The sequence below is a fragment of the Talaromyces proteolyticus genome (assembly GCF_021365285.1).
Source record: "Talaromyces proteolyticus strain PMI_201 chromosome Unknown BGW36scaffold_8, whole genome shotgun sequence".
Lineage (NCBI taxonomy): Eukaryota > Fungi > Ascomycota > Eurotiomycetes > Eurotiales > Trichocomaceae > Talaromyces > Talaromyces proteolyticus.
The window spans coordinates 1,615,965-1,635,687 of NW_025764284.1; the positions used below are offsets into that span (position 1 = coordinate 1,615,965).

Below are 19,723 nucleotides of genomic sequence, written 5' to 3' on the forward strand. Positions count from 1 at the left end.
GGATTCCTGATATCAGGGAAAGTGATTAATCGCGGTTTCATGAAAAGCAGAATCATAAATTAAGGGGTTGGTGAAGCCTGTAATTGTATTTAATGGCAGTTTGTATAGAATAGATTTGGAAGCAATAGACATAGAAATAGGCATAGAGACAGACATAGAAATATCATTCAACGGGATTATTATTGAAGTATAACTTGTTTCAACGAGCTGCACATAATAATACCCTTAAAAGAAAATTTACCAATGAATAAATGTAGCCTTGAAGGTAACCCCGTATTCTAAACCATACTGATTTACCGGTACTCAAGGAAAGCCAGAACGTAGCGAAACTAACCCCTAAAGCCCACACGAGGAAAAAAAATTGACTACGTTAACTTTGGAGAGCGGATGATGGGAAAGGGCGGCTTGAAATCCCCCTTCTTCCCACCTCTTCCGTCCATTAAACTAACTATTACTTCTCCACGCATTCCCCCAACCTGATCACCAACACAGAGAGCTATAGAATGCGGGGTGCATGCACCATCTACTTGAAAATGTGGGGATATTGAAATTCGTTTACCGGATATCGCGGAGGCCCTAGAGAACATACAACTACCCGACTTGACGAGAACCGAGGGTAAATAAGTATAGGGACTTGAGCGGAGAAGTATAAATTACAACATCTTTCCCCAGGTTGAAACTATTTGTTTCATAAACCTGAATAGCTCAATAAAGAAGATTGATATAGACATTCATTTTCGTTCATTTTTTAACATTGATCGTAATGGCTTCACCAAAGACTGTTTCTCACAGCTGGATTGGCCAGGTCATATCTCCATCCACCTGGGATCCCAGGCATTACCCTCACAATGACTTGCAGTTTGCTCCTAACCTAAAACCAAAAACTTACGAGATGGCTGGCACGCCACCCGATTCTCAAGTCCTGTTCCTAGACGTCAATATTCTCGACTCCACAGGACGAGAGCCGTATACGGGTGATGTCTTAGTCAAAGGAAAGCGTATTGCTGCGGTTGGAAAGGTGCCTAATGTCGACGAGCTCCAGAAGGATGACCGAGTGCGGGTCATCCATGGAAAGGGCCGGACCCTGATGTCTGGACTTGGAGATGCCCATACTCATTTGACATGGAATGACAATGCTCTGGAGCTGCTGGGAGATGTTGGCGTTGAAGAGCATACACTCATTACTGCAAGGTCGGCTCTTAGCTACATAGATTCCGGTTATACAATGTGCTATGGAGCCGCCTCAGCTAAGAACAGATTAGATTGTGTCATTCGAGATGCAATAAACTCTGGACAACTACCCGGTCCAAGATTACTCGCTAATGCAATGGAGATTGCCAAGCGTGATGCCGAGTTGGCATCTGGAATCACTGCCTTCGCAGACGGCCCACTTGAAATGCGTGAGGTGATTCGGCATCACGCAAAGCTTGGAGTGGATCAAATCAAGCTGAGCATGTCGGGGGAGGCTATTATGGAGTCGCGATCGGCCGAGGAGAGTTTCTTCGAGAATGAAGAGACAGCGGCTTGCGTTGATGAAGCGCACCGTCTCGGGCTACGAGTTTGCTCTCATGCTCGCGCCCGGGACTCTATAATTCAATCTGTGAGGCACGGAGTAGATGTTATTTACCACGCCTCTTATATCGACGACGAAGGAATGGACATGTTGGAAAAAGCAAAACATAAGCATGTTGTTGCACCTGCTATTAACTGGCTTTATACTACTGTCCACGAGGCCGAGCCATATGGATACACGTTTGAGCAAGCGGAGAAAGTGGGATACAAGCAGGAGCTCGAGGTAGCTATCCGTGCTCTGAGGGAGATGCGCCGACGTGGCATTACGATTCTCCCAGGCGGCGATTATGGTTTTGCTTGGTGCCCTCACGGGACATATGCACGAGACCTAGAGCATTTTGTAAAATTGCTGGGCTTCACTCCTATGGAATCAATTATTGCAGCAACAGCTGGTATAGCCAAGCTCTTCATGCAGGAAGATGAACTTGGTAAAATCCTCCCTGGCTTTTATGCGGACTGCATCTTGGTCGACGGTGACCCCTTGAAAGATATCTCCATTTTGCAAGACCATTCAAAGTTGAACGTGATCATGATAAATGGAAGACTTCACAAGATATCGCAGTTGGAGCTCACTTCAAAATCGCAAGATATTTTGTCTTCTGCAAAATCTGAACAAGAGCATCATTTTAGCTACATCTCTTATGTGGATGATCTTGGGAATCCACGAATCGGCCACCTCGACTCCAACGATAACAAGGTTTATCCGTTGACAATGGCTTCAGGTTCACCGCTTGAGAATATGTATCAAGTAATCGAGCTTGGTAAGGAAGGGGTTGCTCGTGGTTTGGGTTCTCCTGTTCCTTTGAGTTCTGTAAAACTGCTACCTCCCCTTGCAGACCGGGATGTATTGTGTATCGGGGTGAACTACGGAAAACACGCCACCGAGTATAAGAACAGTGGATACAGTAGAAACAATGATGAAAGTGAAGGTATATTCTTCTATGACATCATTCTTTTTGTATGAAACCTATGCTAATGGATCGAATCATACAGTGCCATTACCAGTGATATTCTCAAAGCGAAACACGAGCATTATAGCTGCTAATGAAGACATATTTCCGCATCCCAAATTTACGAAAACCATTGACTATGAAGGAGAAGTGGCTGTGATTATTGGCAAGGCAGGATTCAATATTCCTGCGGAAAGGGCAATGGATTATGTTTGGGGATACACTATTCTCAATGGTTAGTCTGCATTGTCACGGAAATTTATTTCCTATATTAACGTTTTTCTTTCGTTAGACGTCACTGCTAGAGAAAAGCAGCGTGATCATCATCAATTCTATATGGGAAAATCACCTGACACTTTCTGTCCGATGGTATGCGAATAATATCTTTCCTTCAATTCTATAAATCTGTTAATTGTCACGGATAATGCTGATATGAGAAACTTGAAGGGCCCTGTAGCAGTACCTGCGGATGCTTTGCCAGCGACGCTCCAGGTTCAGACATACGTGAATGGGGAAAAACGACAGGATGGATGCACTGCGGATCTCATTGCAGGTATTCCTCGGCTGATTGAAGTTCTGTCTAGCGGAATGACTCTGCAACCGGGCGATGTGATTGCGACAGGAACTCCAGAAGGTGTAGGAATAGGCTTTCGCCCACCCAAGTTTCTTCAACCGGGCGATGTTGGTAGGGTTCCCATTCATCAACTCCTGCGTGATTATCGAGTCGTATATACTGACTCGCTTGTGTTATATTAGTTGAAGTAGCTGTTACAGGTCTTGGGAAACTAACTAACCGGATTGGACAACCATCCTCCAAAAACCCACAAGTTAGCAGAACTCTCAACAATACCAGTATTCCGGTCCATAACCTAGATCGCACTTGGGGAGGCACAGGTCTCAAGGAAATCAGCCCTAAGAACTACGTCAATATCCGCGAAATCAACCCGGAAAACACGCAGAAGGATGCAATTGTATTTATTCACGGTCTCGGAGCTAGTCTTGAATACTACCTTCCCTTGATCCACGCTGCAGGGCTAGAAGAAGGCGGGCACCGCATAATTCTCTATGACCTTGAGGGACACGGTTTGACTTCTACCCGGGCATCAAACACTGCCACTTTACAAACATTCGCGAGGGATCTGGAATTGCTGTTGTTGGCTAAAGGCATCAGTTCTGCGACGATTGTTGGTTGGTCACTGGGTGGGCTTATTGCCATGTACTTTGCACAAATACATCCTTCACTGGTGTCAAAACTCGTGCTTTTGGGCCCAGGAGGCTCTCCGCTACCGGAGCCAGCTGTGAAAATGTTCACTCAACGTGCTGCTATTGTTCGAGAACAAGGCATGGAAGCGTCTGGTATGGCGCAACTGGTGGCAACGGCAGCGACATCTAGGAAGACACAATCGTCTCGACCCCTATCATTCTATGCGGTACGGCAATTCCTTGTATCTACACATCCGGAAGGCTATGCAAAAGGGTGTATCGCGCTTGCCAAATCGCCGGAAACGGTGATTGCGGTAGAGACACTACAGATGCCAACTTTGATCGTAGCTGGACGTGATGACGTGATCTCACCATTGCAGCTAGTAGAGAAGTACAAAGACCGTCTACCAAATGGAAAATTAGAAATTCTGGAAGGCGTGGGACATTGGCATGTTCTTGAGGATTTGGAGGCAACGGCAAGAGTTATCAAAGAATTTCTGAAGTGAGAAGAACATCATAGAAGGAGCTGTACAAAAAGAGAACTTGTAGTATTGGTTTAGTTTTTGAACTCTACTTAGTCGTTCTTTTGGAGAATACAATATAGTTTGAACCTTGGAATATTTCTCTTGCTTTAATTGTTGGATTTTGATGCCCTTTTGTGGATAAGTTGAATCGCCAATTTGAATATATTGTATTCGGAATCGGATCTGAGATAATAGTAAATTGACAGCAAGAAGAAAGGAATTAAACCTAACCTAACCATAAATCTTCAATGAATTAAGTAAAACAAACCGAATAACACTGGGTCTTCCTGTGTCGACAGATGCTCTGGACGGTCATCAGGGTTAGGGTTAGGGTTACCTACATGCCAAGACCATTGTGTCCCACTTTGCGGAGAGGGCGGATGGATCGGAGAGAGCGGAAGAGGCAAAATTATTTCTCATACTGGAATGAGCGGATAACTACGACAGTCTTCCTTGATCGCGCCCCTCACTAATCATACGCAGTCACAGACAATCATGGATGGTAATATCTCACTAGAGCAGCCGGTTAATGCAAGAGTTGCACGTCGGAACCGGACTAGACTTGCCTGCGCACCATGCAAGATTCGCAAACGAAAATGCGATGGAGGAAATCCGTGTGCTGCCTGCACTCGATATGACTATCAGTGTTATTATGATAAACCAGCTCGGCCTAGAAAAGCAGTAGCAGCATTATTGCGGCAACATCAGAATCGATATCACCAGGCTAGTGACCAAGGTAACCAGGGCACGTCGCCTCAAGAATTGCTGTCGCGGTCTCCTCGTAACAATGGGATTAATGCCAACAATCATAATGAGGATAATAATCATGGCAATGATAATCCGACTCCCTCAGCTTCTAGCGAGCGGTACATGGAAGCCAACTCGGGTGTCCTCTTTCCGCGTACTCTCGGCCTGAAGTTCAACTCCAGAAACAACACACAAAGGGGAGAGTGCCCAGGATGGAATTTGGGCATCCGCCATAACCCCCGGCGCTCGGAGAAGAGTATCAACTGGATTCTAGCCCATAGTGCCTGGAAGGAGCTATGCAATGTATACGCAAAACAAGTCCATCCGATCTACGGTTTTCTAGATCTACAGTCGTTGTATGCGACTGCCCAGCGACGATGGGAAGACCCCCATGTAACCAATGAATACGATAGTGTGTTATGTGGTGTTGCGGCATTGGGCTCCTTATTTTCACCTCAAGCAAATTGGGAGCTGGAGCGCCATCTTGTAGAATGCGCCAAAGAGATCCTTGAAACCTCCGGTACCATCGCCAATCCGTCCCTTCAAGACGCGACAGGTTGGCTTCTGCGTACATTGTACTTGCGGTGTAGTAGTTCACCCCACGCCGCATGGATGACAAGCTGCATTTCGCTTCATATTGCTGAAGCAATGGGCTTACATCAGGAATCTGCGACTGGTACCGTGTCATTGGTTTACGCTGACACCGCAACTCCCCCATCAGCTGGACTAGGGCAGAAGGAGACTGAGACAAAGAGACGGATCTTTTGGATTGCAAAACTCTTGAATACATGGATCTCTTTCGAATATGGAAGATCAAGAATCATTCTTCAAGGGGAGTCCAGCCCTGTCCCTAAATCGGATGACCAGGAGGACGACTATACTTCTTCCCTGATCTCTTTGTTCCAAATTTCAGAAAATCTGGATCCAAATAAAGACATACCAGTTACAATTCTGGAAAGCAACCTGGAACAATTGGAAAACTATGATTTCAAAATTGATGCGTTGACTCTTTCTCAAAGCGTCTTAGCATTTACAATCTACCGACGAATTCAGCTTCTTGGTTTGAGTGTCAATAAAACAGTAATTGAGCGCGTGATAAACCTTGGACGTCGAGGCCTGGAGGCCACTCGCCGATGTATTGATACCAATCGTCCCTGGTGGCATGTAAACAACGTGCCCTTTCAATTTACTTGTATTCTGTTGGCGATCGACAGCCCAGAATCCCTAGTCCACGTTCGCGATTCAATTACAGTTTTGAAAAAGGCTGCTGTTCATTTTGGAACTCTAAAGTCTCGCCAAGCATTTGAGACAATTGACTTATTAGTCCAACAATCTTTAAATCGAAAGGAACAGGACGCTAATGTTCTGAGAAGATCTCTTCTTGAAAGCGAAACTTTTGAGCCGGAACAATCGCAGCAGCAGATCGTTGTACAGCAGCCAGGAACTGCTACAGATAATAATAATAACAATGGGACGTCAAATTGGCAAAATGGTGGTAATAACGGTTTTGTTAATCTATCTGATTTAGCAAACCCGGTGGACTGGGAGATCTTTGTACGGGATCTGGATTTTTCAGCAGCATTCTTTTAGGCCATAACTATTCTATAGTACGATATCGGCCAAACTAGGTAGTAAATATTTGTTTTCCATACTTTAAACAATGAGTGGTTCGGCAAAGCACTATGTACATTTTAATTATATCCAGTGGAAACTCTTATGAATTCAACATGGTCTGTTTTAGGCTTATCGTATGGGTTTTCCACAGCTTTCGTCCTGCCAATCCTGAGCTTGGGCAGCAACTTGTTTGCTTTGTTGGAGTTCATGCCATGGATTTTGTGATATTGCCCTGATGCAAGAAAATTTTTGGGAAGATATCATCAGTAAATGATATTCTTCTTCTAAAAGATGTCTCCCGCCCACTTACAAGAGCAATCTTTACCTCCGAAGTTTTTAAGGACCGCCTCCCCGCCAGGATGTTGACGGGCAAAGGTCGAACAATCATAGACTATATCATCAATAACAAGCCCTAGGAAATATAAAATTATTATTTTCCCTGTTATATAGATCCGTTTACCCAGGATTTCGTTTCTTTCGTACATAATTTAGAGTTTTCTTTTCCATTCTGCTGCTTGACCCCCTCGGCGGATATGAAAGGTAGCTCCTCAATTTTGGCTGATCTGCGAGAGACGAAATTTAACATTCGGCTCATTGTATCTTTGATCTGAGCTTCTGATGTTAGGGTATCATGGAAAACATTAACGTGAACATGCACATTCGGTCAATAAATATCTGAAATAGTCCATGGATGTATGTAAGGTTCGTGCGGATGAGAGCGGAAATGCGCGGGTCTCGGCTCTGGGGTGTTGAACACCCCTCATTATTCCTAATATAATTCCCTGAAAAATGTTAAAATGATTATAATCTATGATTGGTGGGTCATATATATGACTTTTTCACTCCATAGACGTGAAAAATTAAATTATTGGCTAAATAAGCAATGGATATATCTTTAACACCGGTCATAACCATATTATTCTGTCGAATCCGCTGTTTTTCTCGCAGCGATTTGGCTCTTTAGTTGTTCTTCCCTCTCTTCTAACATTTGCAAATGTTGTAGGCGCTCTCTTTGCGCTCGCACACGCGCAATTTCCTGTTCTAGCTGCTGCAGGTCATTCTGTTCGATGCTAGCAGACGTGCGTGCATTTGATTCTGTCTCCTGCTCATTTTGCTCTGAGTTTAACTGTTCTGTAGTATTGATTTTCTCGGAAAGTCGAGGCGATGCGAGCACGTTATCAACAACATCACTAGCCGGCTTACTGGGTGACGATACTTTACCACTCTCAAGTTCTGACCCTGCCTGGAGAGGATGAGATCCAACTGCTTTTCGCGATATATTTGTCGAAGATGTCTCTGAATACTGTCCATTAAACGACTCATTCCGTCTCTGGGGAACGAGAGCTGCTGGAGGAGGCGCGACAGCAGCTGAATTGCCACTTAATTCATAGATTGGAGATGTCGTGAGCTGATTCTGATTTTCGGGTGAGGGGAGTATCGATCTACTGTCCGCTTCATTGAGGGGATTCCCATCAGCTTCCGCCGGTAGTGATCCTCCCTCGACTTCGAAACGGCCATCGACGCCGCCAAAAGGCACAAACTTCTTTGGCTGTTGGCCAACTTCAGGGATATTGTCGCTGCCAATGTCTTGGGACGCTTTTCGTCGGCGCCAAAACCAGAATACGCCCAGAACAAGAATTATGGCAACTATCGGTATGCCGACTCCTATTCCAGCTTTTGCGCCCGTGGAGAGGCCGCTTGAGGATGACGACGACGGAGACTCGCCTGATCCGTTATTACTAGATGGGTTGGTATAAGTTGGTGCTGAAGTAATTAGGTGCGTTACTGTGTCAGTGTTGGTGTTGGTTGCGGTTTGTTCGACTGCAGTCGAGGTCGAGGTGGTTATCACCGTTGTCCCATTATAGGATGAAGTAGGCTCGTAAGAATGGTCGGAAGCGGGATAATCACTATAAGACGCAACTGAAGATGGCCAGAAAGAACCACTGTCGACAGCTTGTCGTCTGTGTAAAGCCGCAAATTGGCCCATATATTCCGGGAGATAAACATCAACGTCTAAGAGTCCACAAAAGTCAAGAATTCGAGAAGGTGCCCCTAGGAATGTTCTAACATTAGGCGCATCGAGAAATACAAAGCAGGATGTGGTTTAAATAGCAGAAGAATACTTACATCGTTGGTCCTGGTTATGAGGACAGAGGGAGATGCAGGACTCGACCTTTTCATCTTCTGTTATTTCGCTAATAGATTCGCAAATGCACTTAAAGTCGGAGTATGCGCAGCCACACTCGAGAGCCAATGGGTAGATGCATTGTAGCTAGAATCGCAGTAAGATTAGCCTCAAATAAGACATTGTTGACAATGGAAGATGGAGTATGTACTGTGCACTGAGGGATATCAGCAAACCAGAGTTCCGGCAGTCGCTCATTTCGCGTCTGCTCAGTGACTGGGGCGACATTTTGTGTCCCAGGTTGGAAATAAAGCACGAGCCCAGAGATAAAATCCAACATTGCTGAGCTCTCGTCCTAGTCGTGGAGAGTCTACCCTGGTGTTAGTGTGTGGCATCACGGAAAAAGAGAATGGAGGAGTCTCGAAAAGGTGCAGCCTGGTCCTAATTCTAGCGACTTCACGAAAGGTACAAGAAGCTACTGGCAATTTTTGGTCGGTTACTTATGCCAAGATTACTCGGCAAAATAGTCAAGTAGCCCAAGTTCGTCTCGGATGCACTCCTGCATGTTCGGGCTTTGGAGGAATATCATTGGCCGCCTGAACAAAACGCACAGCACGCCAAATGGTTAACGCGGTCCGAAATTGACACTAGGTAAAGCGATCGGCTTCGATGTATGTATTGGGGATAGTTAGTGGATTAGGGCATACTACTACTCCGCATTTACTGAGTCTAAAAGTGAAAGAGGTTGGCACCGACCCTCAACCTGACGCGGCCCCAGTATTGATACCGCCTGGACCATGCCTTAACTATTTGGATTAATTCCTGATAGTACGGAGTAGGTTGTTTACCTGTAATTGCAGTAATTATCAATGACTGCACACTGTGGTCAACAGTAGTAAAGGTACACCATCATAGATGCATCTTCCAGCTACCGCAATTTCTTTTTCTGGTGACGCATTCTATGCGCTAACTTTATTGACAATTGTACCACGTACAGTGGGGGTCGTAATATGAATTATTAGTTAGTATATGCCAACAATAGCGACGTTTAGCTCTATGTTTATCACTATGCAAGACGCGGGCGTCATTTACATATACGCAGTCAAATACCATTTTTGTACATATTTCCCATCGAATCATCCAATGGCCCTTCAAATGATTGTCCTATTGTCCTATTGTACTAATGATATCATGTTTCTATTATCCACCATTCAACTGTTGACTTACTTATACCGTCCATATGTACTGGAGTAAATAATCCCAATCAACATCACACCATCCTTTCTCCAAGAAGTCGAATACCTGCCTTTCTAGCTTGGTAATATTTGAGGCTACTGCCTCTGGACCAGTAGATATGGGGTGGTTATACAGTGTCACAACTCTCACACAGCTTCGAGTGACTCCAACAACAACTCCACATTCGATGTGTATGATTTGCTTACTCAGATTGTAGTCTCCAACTCGTTTTCACATAGAATTTCTTTCAATCAAACCAATCATAACCTCAGCAACCTCCTCGGGTTCTGAGCCCGAGTCTTTGCTCATGTCTATTAAGGCCAATTTGTCAGGATCCTCAGTGAACATTGGAGTTCTCATGATCTCTGATGCGACAGCAACTGCACAATTCCATTTGCCTGCTCAGGTTTCGCTAATGATCTTACACAACCGTTGATAGCATTGTTATCATTGAATTATGCGAAACTGGCTTTGCATTCAAATCGATGATATGAAATGCATTTTAAATGTAGATTAAATAAGTCTAAAGTGTATAATATATCATTTTTTTTTTTTCCAAAGGGGCACCAAACCTAACAGTACATTTGTAAACCTGAATCGGGAAATTTCCAAGTAATTAGGGCAACATGTATGTTTGTTTTAGTAACCGCGTTTTTATTTTCGGACCAAGTCATGGACACCAAAAAAAACCATACAAATACTAGCCATAGAGACACTAGTCATCAGTCTTTTTTTAGATCATATTCTTTTTTCTTTTCTTTCCGGGATCAACCAATTGAGGTATCTTAATCCTTAGTACACTCGACAAACCCATCGTAACTGCTCGCACCAGTATGGGTAATCAATCCCGCAAAATCACCATCCTCATTGAAAATCACCCGATCAGCACCTGGGCTTCCACTACCAGTGAAAACTTCGTAGGAGCTCAGAATGGGAAACTCCTGGTACGGGCCATCGACGGGGAAATCAAACCCTTCGTCGTCGCGGTATGTGTGCGGGTAGTCGTCCGCGGTGTCGCCGGATTTGTACAGCGAGTACCCCTTGTTCAGCGCATCATCGATGTCGGATTGCCAGTAGCAGGTGCTTCCGCATGTCTCGACACAGCTGTTAGCGCGGGCCTGCTTGAGCTGAGTGGCAGCGTAGGCACTGCTGGTGAGGAGGAAGAGCGTTGCGGCGAGCTAGATAGCTCTGTTAGTACCGGGAGGAAGAAGAAGTTTTGTTTTTTTTTTTTTTTTCAATTCTTCCTAACGAACCTTGGAGATCTGCATATTGATGATCTTTCTTCTTTTTAATCTGATCTACAAGAACATAGGATAAGAAGGGAAAACAGCCCCCTTTTCTACTCTAAATCAACAACCCCCTTCGGCACTTGGCGCGATTCAAGGTAACATCAATGTCGAGTCCAGCTATTTAATCTACAGAATTACCTTCCTATCATGATATAAATTACACAACTATTTAACTAGTTTAGTGGTTAAAAGTATTATCAGGCCGAAACGATTCGCTTTTGCTCACGACATTACGAATTAGTTATGCTGAAGATTAGTGTCGCGACCAAACAATGTAACATTGGCTTACCGAGTATAGTCAAGGTCTGCGGTTGGCGGGGCTAATGAGGAGATTGATGAGAAGAAAAGTGATCCTCGTGATAAGATTGCGGATCATGATAGGATCGTCATTTAACCTCCCCGAGGGTACTCTTGTTTTTACATATTCTTCTTTTCGGGGCTGCCTATTTCAGCCAAAGGATGAATAAACAAAGATGAGGGAAGGTCTGGGCCCGTGCTTCATGATCCACGTTGATAAGATTAGTGTCGGCGGATTCCGATGCTTATATCCATTGTGCTGACATTCAAACCCCCGCCTGTCAAATGTCTATCAACTGCGCAGGTGAATGCGGACAAATGTTGGGTTGCTGGAAATCGTTTTTACCGGCGAACGTCAGTGTTTCTCCTATTTACGTTGTTTGATTGAACAACACCGATACTACATATAGAAGGAAAAAAAAATTTTCAATAAAATAAAAATAAAACTCGTCAATTAGTGATATCATTCAAATATGAGTAAAGGAGTGTAAGAATTAGATATAAACATGACCTGATCAGCAAGCTTTGCGTATCAGATTTTTTCCACGTATCCATACAAGATCGACATAAATCCAACAGGACTATAAACATCAAATAATTAATTAAACACTAGTCTTCTTCGCTTACTTGCTTGAAACTCCGGTCTAGGCAAAAACAGCAAGCAATCCCATGACTCCGGCAAGCATGAATCCTTGGCTCGAGACAGTCGCGCCAGGAACAGCGGCGTTAGTGAAAGGAGCCAATGTTGACGGATGTGTAGATGTGGGTTTCACTCCACCTGTCGGCCCAGCACCACCGACAGTTGTCGCAAGAGTGGTAGCACCGTTTGATCCTCCGGGAATGGAGACACCGGGAGCACCGGGAGCACCAGGAGAACCGGGAGAACCTGGGGCGCTGGTGCCACCAGGCTGGACAGTGACTGTGTTCGTTGCACCGACACCGGTGGCGATGGTGGGAGGAACGACTTGAGGAACGGTGCCAGGGCCAGATCCTGAGCCAGGGGCAGGGGCGGTACCAGCTGGTGCAGGGCCAGTAGGTGCAGGACCAGTACCAGGGGCAGATCCTGAACCAGGAGCAGGGGCGGTACCGGCTGGTGCAGGACCAGTAGGTGCAGGACCACTACCAGGGGCAGATCCTGAGCCAGGGGCAGGTGCGGTACCAGCTGGTACAGTAGCAGTGGCTGCAGGACCAGTCTCAGTGGCAGTGACAGGGCAAATTGTGGTTGAAACAGCGATGGTCTGAGTAATGACAGTGTGCGACGCAGCTGGGCAGTTGGTGACAGTTGGAGCGCAGCTAGTAATAGTAACCTCTGTCGTAGTGAAGAAGGTAGAAGTAATGTAGCTCTGCGGGCTTGTCTGGGCTGGTGGAGGAATAGCAGTCACTGAACCACCCGGGACAGTCTGTGAAGGAACGCCGGGGGTACCAGTGCCAGTGCCAGTAGCAGCTGGGACAGTATCAGTTCCAGTGTTTGATGGGATAGGCACTGAGTAAGAAGGAACGGTGACCGAGTAAGTGGGCCAAGTAGCAGTGTCGGTGGGCACGGAGACAGACCCGCCTGGAATTGAAATTGATTGAGGTGGCCAGGTGGCTGTGTCAGTAGGAATAGTCACGGGGGGGATAGTCCAAGAGTGGCCAGGAACACTGGTATGTCCACCTGGGGGAGGGCAGTCAAAGCTGATACCCCAGATACCAATGCCGCAGGAGTCAACGCCGCTGTCGTCTGGAATACTCCAGCTAACCGAGGTTGCACCACCGCAAGCGTCGTTGGAAATTTCACCACCATCGGGGTGGCACTTGGAGGTGTGCTGGCAAGTGGAACCGTCGGGCATGCCATAGTTGAAAAGGACGTCAACTTCGACGTCGGTGAAAACGCTGAAGGAGCCAATAGAGAAACCGCTCTTGTCGGCACCACAGCTGATGCTAGGAGCGGAACCGTGGCCAGACTTGTGAATGTCGCCGGAGATGCATTTATCCTACATTACATGTATATTAGTGGTGTAACACGGTGATAGATGGATCCAACCAACCGAGTCTCGCTTTCCCCAGCTACCACTGCGCTGTTTGCTAGAGCAAGTGAAACCAGAGAAGTCGTAACCATCATAGGAGTCGAAAGACGCTCCAATGGAAAGACTGCCCCAGTCCCAGCCAGTATATTGGTCGTCAGAGCATGTGCAGTCACACTTGCTCGGGTCCAAGAGGCAGAATGGGTTGGGCCACTGTCAAAAGTGTCAACATGCATTCAGTAAGTTTGGGATAGAGGAGAAGCATTTACGTGGGCAGATGCCTGCTGGATGGCCAGGAAAGCGGCCAGAGTTCCAACTGAGGAGACCTTCATATTGAAACGAGAGATTATCGATTACCAGAAACGACAATATAAATAGACCAAGTGAACGTATATGAATCTAGCGAGTGAGTGTATATGAACACCAAGTAAATGTGTTCAAGAAACGAATGTCTCAGCAAAGCTGGTAGCTAGAACGAACGTGGCAACGAATAGCCAACAAGATGAAAGAGAGAGAAGGCGACGTGGATAGAGGAAAAGGAAGGAAAGGGGTGGGGGATGGTGGGACATTTTAAGGTCCGAAGTATTTCAACACATGTTTCCACGAGTACGAGCAGGCCTGATGGAAGGATAACTCTAGGGACGGAGTCATCCAGTAAGTCAGCGTTACCCAGCCCCATGTGGTCGAGGCGGTCATGCGGTTCTGCTATGGGTCGAGTATGTTGGAACCTATCAGCTAGAGCAGTCCTCAAAGGTAAGACATTCTGAGGCCGGCTTGGAGGAACCAAAAACAAACGGTCCAATGACTTCGATCTTCAGGAAGAAAGAGTTATAAGCAAGGCTGTTTCGGGACAGGGATCCTTGCTCTCAGAACGGCTTAACATAGGCATTAGCGCAGGAACAGGTTTTCATCGAACCAAGAAGAGGCTAAAAGCACAAGGCTAAAACTCTTTCCCGCGTTGTACTGCCAAATAAGGTGGTCAGGGTTAGCCGAATAGGGAAAGTTAGGCAGCCGCAACATCCGGAACCAGGTTTGGCGTCTGCCGTCTGGCCGCCACAATACTACGTTAGTACCTCGTACCTGATGATCAGGTTCAAGTCATCAGGGGAAATGCAAAGGAAGAGTTGGGGAGGCGGCGCTCTATTGAACGCCACAGGGGCTGCGGTTGCGGGTGAGGACAATACACTGTAAGAGGGGGCCTTCAAAGGGCTTGAACTCATAGATTTGCTCCCTCCGCAACGTGCTAACTGAACCATTGATTCGCTGGTATGTTGACTGGGATTTGACCACGGTCATTTTCTCGATTATGTTTCGATCTCTTTCCATTTTTTTCTTTTTTTTTTTTCTTGACAAATGTCGGCCCAGTTTTGAAGTGGCCAAACAGTAATATCCTATGTTGTGGACGACCAACCGCCGAGCTTTTGAGTAATGCGCATAATGAAGAGCTAAGCACGGATTTGCTGTAGCGCTAGCGATAGGCTCGCATTAGTGCCGAGAAAGTGCTGGACGTGAAACGTGGATTGTGTCAGTTGTCAGCCAAGGTCCAAGGAGCGTTAGCCTTCGGTCACTAACGGGCTAAGGAGCCAACCAACCAACGAGGGATGATAATTTAATTCGAATGTTGACTCCTGCGTTCCATGAACGAGTATGTTTAGTTAGATGATACAAATTAAACAAAGAACTAATCTCAAAAGCGTCTTCTTGCATTACTCGAGACCGATCAATTTGCGGTGTGATGAACGGAAAAGACAGCCCAATGCTATGCCGCTGCCTTTCTTGGCTGCATCGGACCTATCACCTGTAGTCTGCAACTACCAGGTTGTTAAGCCTACCAGTCACGTATAATACGTGCTGTTAAGCAAAAGACTCGGGAATCGGGATAACTGCCTAGCCTAGGTTCACATCCGCAACCTCGACCTAAAATTAGGCCGCGGTCGAGACTCTGATTCTGTGACGCTGAGCTGCATAGTCTGCACCGGATCTCGCCCGGGGGTGGCTGTGTAGGGGGAACGGTTCTAAACGTCGCTTTCACAGCACTTAAATCATTGTTTTGCACATCTGGTACATGCTTGGAGCTCGGGACTTGCCACCTATCCTCGGCCGACGTCCCGTGTTTGTATCATCTGTAGCATTTCGACATTGGCTTTTCGTTTTAGCAATATGAATGTGCATGTGCATAGGAATATTTTCCGCAAAGTGCAATCTCAGTGCTAGGCCCCACTGTTGGGTGATCAGCAATTCAACTGTATGAACCGGGGTATTCTGACAGGGATTGTGGTATGGCAGACAACAAGGTGTTTGCAGGTAAGGCGGCAGGCCCTTGGTGGCCTGGCCCCTGTCCTTAATATGCGGAATCCTATACCACCCATGTGCCTGCCAATCAATCATATACTGCCCATTTTCTGGCCATAACGCATTGTCAGCAATGCGCACCTGATGTCGAGAATAATGACCATTACGTTACTGCCCCTACTTTGATTATTTCTCCTACGTATGTGGTAATCCTTCCGACGCATCTACAGCGAGCAACAGGTGTTGGAAAATTCAAAGTATGCAAGTATGTTCATTCAAATACTAACGCATCATACTCCAAGGTATCAACAAATCCCACAGTTCATCAAACACATTCAAATACATAAGAAACTTTTCGGTCGTCTTCGGTCGTCAAGATCCATTATCGACCACCAATAATTCATGCTGAGTAAAATCGTTACGGCCGTCACGCAGTAAAGGCAGTATAGACTGTTTAGACCAACGATCACAAGACCTCGCTCGCAGTTGCGCCGGTGCGCCTTGCCCCTTGTCCGCTCATGTCTATGTCAAAAAGATTCACATCATTTATTAAGACATGGTTGAATGTTAGACATCACACAGTAGACTTCAGTATCGATTCAATGACACTGAGCAATTACTTTGTAGTAAGAAAAGAGATGTTTAGAAAGAAAGCTGATTGCGACGATGACCATCTAGTAGTTTACGACGCACTGCTTCACCACCAGCGTAGTTACTCGCCTTGCGTTTCCGAGGTGGAGTGCGGGGATCAGCATATTTCGAGTGTCGGAAAACGCTGGCAACTCGGGATGGTGAGTTAGCAGGCATGAATTCACGATGCTGAGGGAGGCGGATTAGAGTTTGGTAGCGAGTGTTGTTACGACGAAAGGCGGTCACAATGCCTTTATCGAGATGATTGAGGAATTGTTCGGCACTGTTAGATTTATTGTCCCTGTTTGGTGTTGGCGTGGTCATATCTTGAACCGAGGAAGCCACCATAGGGGATGTGGCGACAACTTCATCATCCGAGTTCTTATTGATTTCTTCCTCTTCGTCCGAGGATCCATTGCCAAAATCGATAAAGTCATCAACATTCAGCATAGCCTCATCATCCTCGTCGTCTTCGTCCTCATACGAGCTATCACCACCGAATGTTTGAGTAGCATAGAATGCTTCAGGTGGTCCCATAACTTGGCCACCAGGAGTGGCGTCATTTCCCAAGGCTGTCATCATCAGGTTGCCCGAGTTCAACATAGGGTTCAATTCTAGCCCGTTCGGTGAAGTCAGCGCATCAGTGTCACTTTCCTCAACTAAATGCATTGTGGTAGCCCGCGGGCTATTGTGGGCAGTACCACACATGCTGTTGGTTGCAGAATCCAACCAGTCGTGACGAGAAGAGGCATATGCCGGAATGATTACGAGGTGTTTTCCAGTGCAGTCGACAAGGGCGACTGGCTTCTTTGGATCAGCAATAAATGTGCCCATAATTGGTCCACGACGACGGGGAGGGTTGGGGGGTTGGCTTATAGAGTCTCCAGTTGCGGTGAGAGAAGTAGTTGAATCTCTTCGTAGAATAGACCGAGGATGGGTAATGGTAGCTGGTGGGGGAAGATCTTCATCTGTGGTTTCACCGTCGTCGGCTAGAATGTGTTAGTTAGAGAAGCGGTGAAATAGCCACAGACGGGAAAATCATACTCTCATAGCCACTGGAGCCGTCTTCTGAGACGGCGTCCGACTCGACATGATAGATGTTAGCCGGGTGTTTGAAATCCGACTCTCCGAAAATGTCATTGTAACGCTGGTTGTTACTACCATCATTGTCGTTGTCAATCATACGACGAAGAGTAGGATCCAGGCTGTCTTGCTGCAAGAAATCACTTGGAATTTCATCGTCAGTGCTGCCATCCGGGCTGTCACTGGAAGAGTCGGAATCCTCTTCCACAATAAAATGTACGTGTCTTTGCACTGGAGTTTCGACGGCTTCGCTGGTCAGGTCAGTATCGCCAAAGGTCTCCATAGCACTGTACAGCTGATCCTCGAGGAAGGGCTCGGCAGAGAAAAGGATGTGGTCATCAAAGCTACCGAGACCATGCCATTGACTGGGATCAAGAGCGTCGGAGGTAGTGAGAGATTTGTTCTCATCCTCAGACTCGCGTATCATTTTCTCCTCTAGCCTTTCGACATCCACTTCTTCGTCATCATCTGAGATTTCATCAACAGCGGCATAGTCGCTGTCCGAGTCACCGACACTGCTCTGCTGGCCATCGTAGCCTTCATCGTAGGACAGCTTCCTCTTTTTGATGGACAGGGGGGACGATGAGAGTGTTGACCCCGCCTTACGGCCCCTGTGGCTCTTGCCTCCGTAAGACGGGGTACGATGAGCAGACTCATCATCATCATCTGAGCTCGCTTCCGAGTCTGCTTCATCTTGGTCGCTCTCTTCGAACCCAGATAGTGATGATATTGTAGATATCGAAGAAAGCGACGGTTTGCGCTTTCTGTTTGTGTTGAGGGCATTCAATGTGGCAGCCTTTTTGCCCGCAGGATGTTTAAGGCCCTTATTTCGGGCACCATTTAGTGGTGTCATGTCAGCTCGACGGTACTTGCCGGCCGTCTTCGGCGATTGAGAATTGCTTTTCGGCATTTTCACGGCTGGTTTGGGCTAATATCGGATCAGAGTAGCGTTCGTGGTAGAGGTGTTGGTCAAGTGTGCGTAATTGAACTGTTAGGAAGTCGGGAGAGTTCAAAGTTGATAGTCCAAAATAGAGAGGGGAAGGGGGAGGGCGGTGTTGGGTCGATCGATGCAGGAAAACACTCTCCAGTCTCGATGGACGTACAAAGTGTCTTTTCCGTGATAACTCTCGGGGGGGCAATTTCGACGTGCCAATGCAAGCGTCAAAAGAGGAAGCAGATATCGTCAAAGGTCGATTGAAATTCTTCGCAGAGCTGACTGGACTGGAGAGGGGGGTCACAGCCGCCCTCTCCAGCAGGGGATTTACAGCCCAGCGAATGCCATCGTGGCGGTATTTTTCTGTCGACGATATCTGGGAATGGGTGAAGGAGACTGGCAATTCTCAATAAACTGGGGATAGGGATAAAAGTGGTTGTGGTGCTGCGGTGTTGGCAGAGAGAGGAAGAGAGAAGGGAAAGAGGGAGGAGGTCAGCGCAGAGCGGGCAGGGAAAAAAAAGCAGACAGGCGGTAATCCGGACGCTGATCGGGGCGGCCCTCGATTGGCTCAGCTGCTGCAAGGCGCGCCCCGCTTTTCCACCTATATTTTCGGCCTAGTGCGCGCGCTGCAGGAAGGTGGGGTTGGCGCCGCTGCAGGCACCGCGCCATGATTGGCCGCAGCAGCTCACCGCATTTTTCGCCGCCCAGTGAGCGCCCGTTATCGATTCGGGCCATATTTCCCATGGCTCGTTATTCAATATTATTATTATTATCCTCTGCCTCATCACCATCATCATTCTTGTCGTCAGTATCGTCGCTGTTATGGTGAATCTGGCATGTCTCGAGCAATCGTCGGACGACGCAGGACCGGATGCTCACCTGCGACTGCGGGCTAGTGAGTGGCAGACAATATGCCGGTAGTCACAGCCTGCCGCGGGGTTTGCCATCATTCCTCGAGCTGGACGTGAAATGCGGTTGGGACAGCTGCCAGCGCAGAGTAACTACAAGTACATGCGTTCTACGAGCCGCCAACTTTACACGTATCTATGTAGGTATGTGTCTAGCGCCATGCTGAGATCAAAGCCACGGCGCTCAACATAGTACGTACTAAGTGAGTAAGTAGTGGGATTGAGTGATCATCATGCGAATGGGTATGCTGTGGACAGTGCACTAAACTGCTCTTGCAGTCCAGCCCGTGCTTCGAACGCCATCTGACAATTCCAC

The 19,723-nt window shown here is 46.8% G+C and overlaps 7 protein-coding genes across 7 annotated transcripts; 2 read left to right on the forward strand and 5 right to left on the reverse strand.

Moving 5' to 3' along the window:
• Positions 1–763: 763 nt before the first annotated feature.
• Positions 764–4,231, forward strand: BGW36DRAFT_300051 (5-carboxymethyl-2-hydroxymuconate isomerase; the record flags this gene model as incomplete). The annotated part of the gene is made up of 5 exons (XM_046211589.1): positions 764–2,501; positions 2,566–2,757; positions 2,815–2,891; positions 2,970–3,207; positions 3,279–4,231. 5 exons carry the CDS (start codon positions 764–766, stop codon positions 4,229–4,231), a joined length of 3,198 nt encoding a protein of 1,065 aa, XP_046070599.1.
• Positions 4,232–4,744: 513 nt separating this feature from the next.
• Positions 4,745–6,930, forward strand: BGW36DRAFT_453398 (uncharacterized protein; the record flags this gene model as incomplete). Its single annotated transcript, XM_046221873.1, has 1 exon — positions 4,745–6,930. One exon carries the CDS (start codon positions 4,745–4,747, stop codon positions 6,584–6,586), a length of 1,842 nt encoding a protein of 613 aa, XP_046070600.1. The 3' UTR covers positions 6,587–6,930.
• On the reverse strand, positions 6,688–7,205 carry BGW36DRAFT_361155 (cytochrome b5-like heme/steroid binding domain-containing protein; the record flags this gene model as incomplete). The annotated part of the gene is made up of 3 exons (XM_046214253.1): positions 6,688–6,842; positions 6,921–7,022; positions 7,094–7,205. 3 exons carry the CDS (start codon positions 7,203–7,205, stop codon positions 6,688–6,690), a joined length of 369 nt encoding a protein of 122 aa, XP_046070601.1.
• Positions 7,206–7,480: 275 nt separating this feature from the next.
• Positions 7,481–9,190, reverse strand: BGW36DRAFT_382728 (uncharacterized protein). Its single transcript, XM_046216584.1, has 3 exons — positions 8,947–9,190; positions 8,738–8,882; positions 7,481–8,662 (listed from the first exon to the last, which is right to left on the reverse strand). Exons 1-3 carry the CDS (start codon positions 9,073–9,075, stop codon positions 7,527–7,529), a joined length of 1,410 nt encoding a protein of 469 aa, XP_046070602.1. The 5' UTR covers positions 9,076–9,190; the 3' UTR covers positions 7,481–7,526.
• A 1,578-nt stretch (positions 9,191–10,768) lies between these two features.
• Positions 10,769–11,363, reverse strand: BGW36DRAFT_323220 (Ribonuclease/ribotoxin; the record flags this gene model as incomplete). Its single annotated transcript, XM_046212687.1, has 2 exons — positions 11,225–11,363; positions 10,769–11,149 (listed from the first exon to the last, which is right to left on the reverse strand). Coding segments are annotated over exons 1-2 (396 nt in total), but the record flags the coding sequence as incomplete, so codon positions are not given.
• Positions 11,364–12,201: 838 nt separating this feature from the next.
• Positions 12,202–13,892, reverse strand: BGW36DRAFT_429341 (uncharacterized protein; the record flags this gene model as incomplete). The annotated part of the gene is made up of 3 exons (XM_046220672.1): positions 12,202–13,530; positions 13,585–13,773; positions 13,830–13,892. 3 exons carry the CDS (start codon positions 13,890–13,892, stop codon positions 12,202–12,204), a joined length of 1,581 nt encoding a protein of 526 aa, XP_046070604.1.
• A 2,602-nt stretch (positions 13,893–16,494) lies between these two features.
• Positions 16,495–18,475, reverse strand: BGW36DRAFT_299101 (uncharacterized protein; the record flags this gene model as incomplete). The annotated part of the gene is made up of 2 exons (XM_046211499.1): positions 16,495–17,471; positions 17,527–18,475. 2 exons carry the CDS (start codon positions 18,473–18,475, stop codon positions 16,495–16,497), a joined length of 1,926 nt encoding a protein of 641 aa, XP_046070605.1.
• Positions 18,476–19,723: the final 1,248 nt, after the last annotated feature.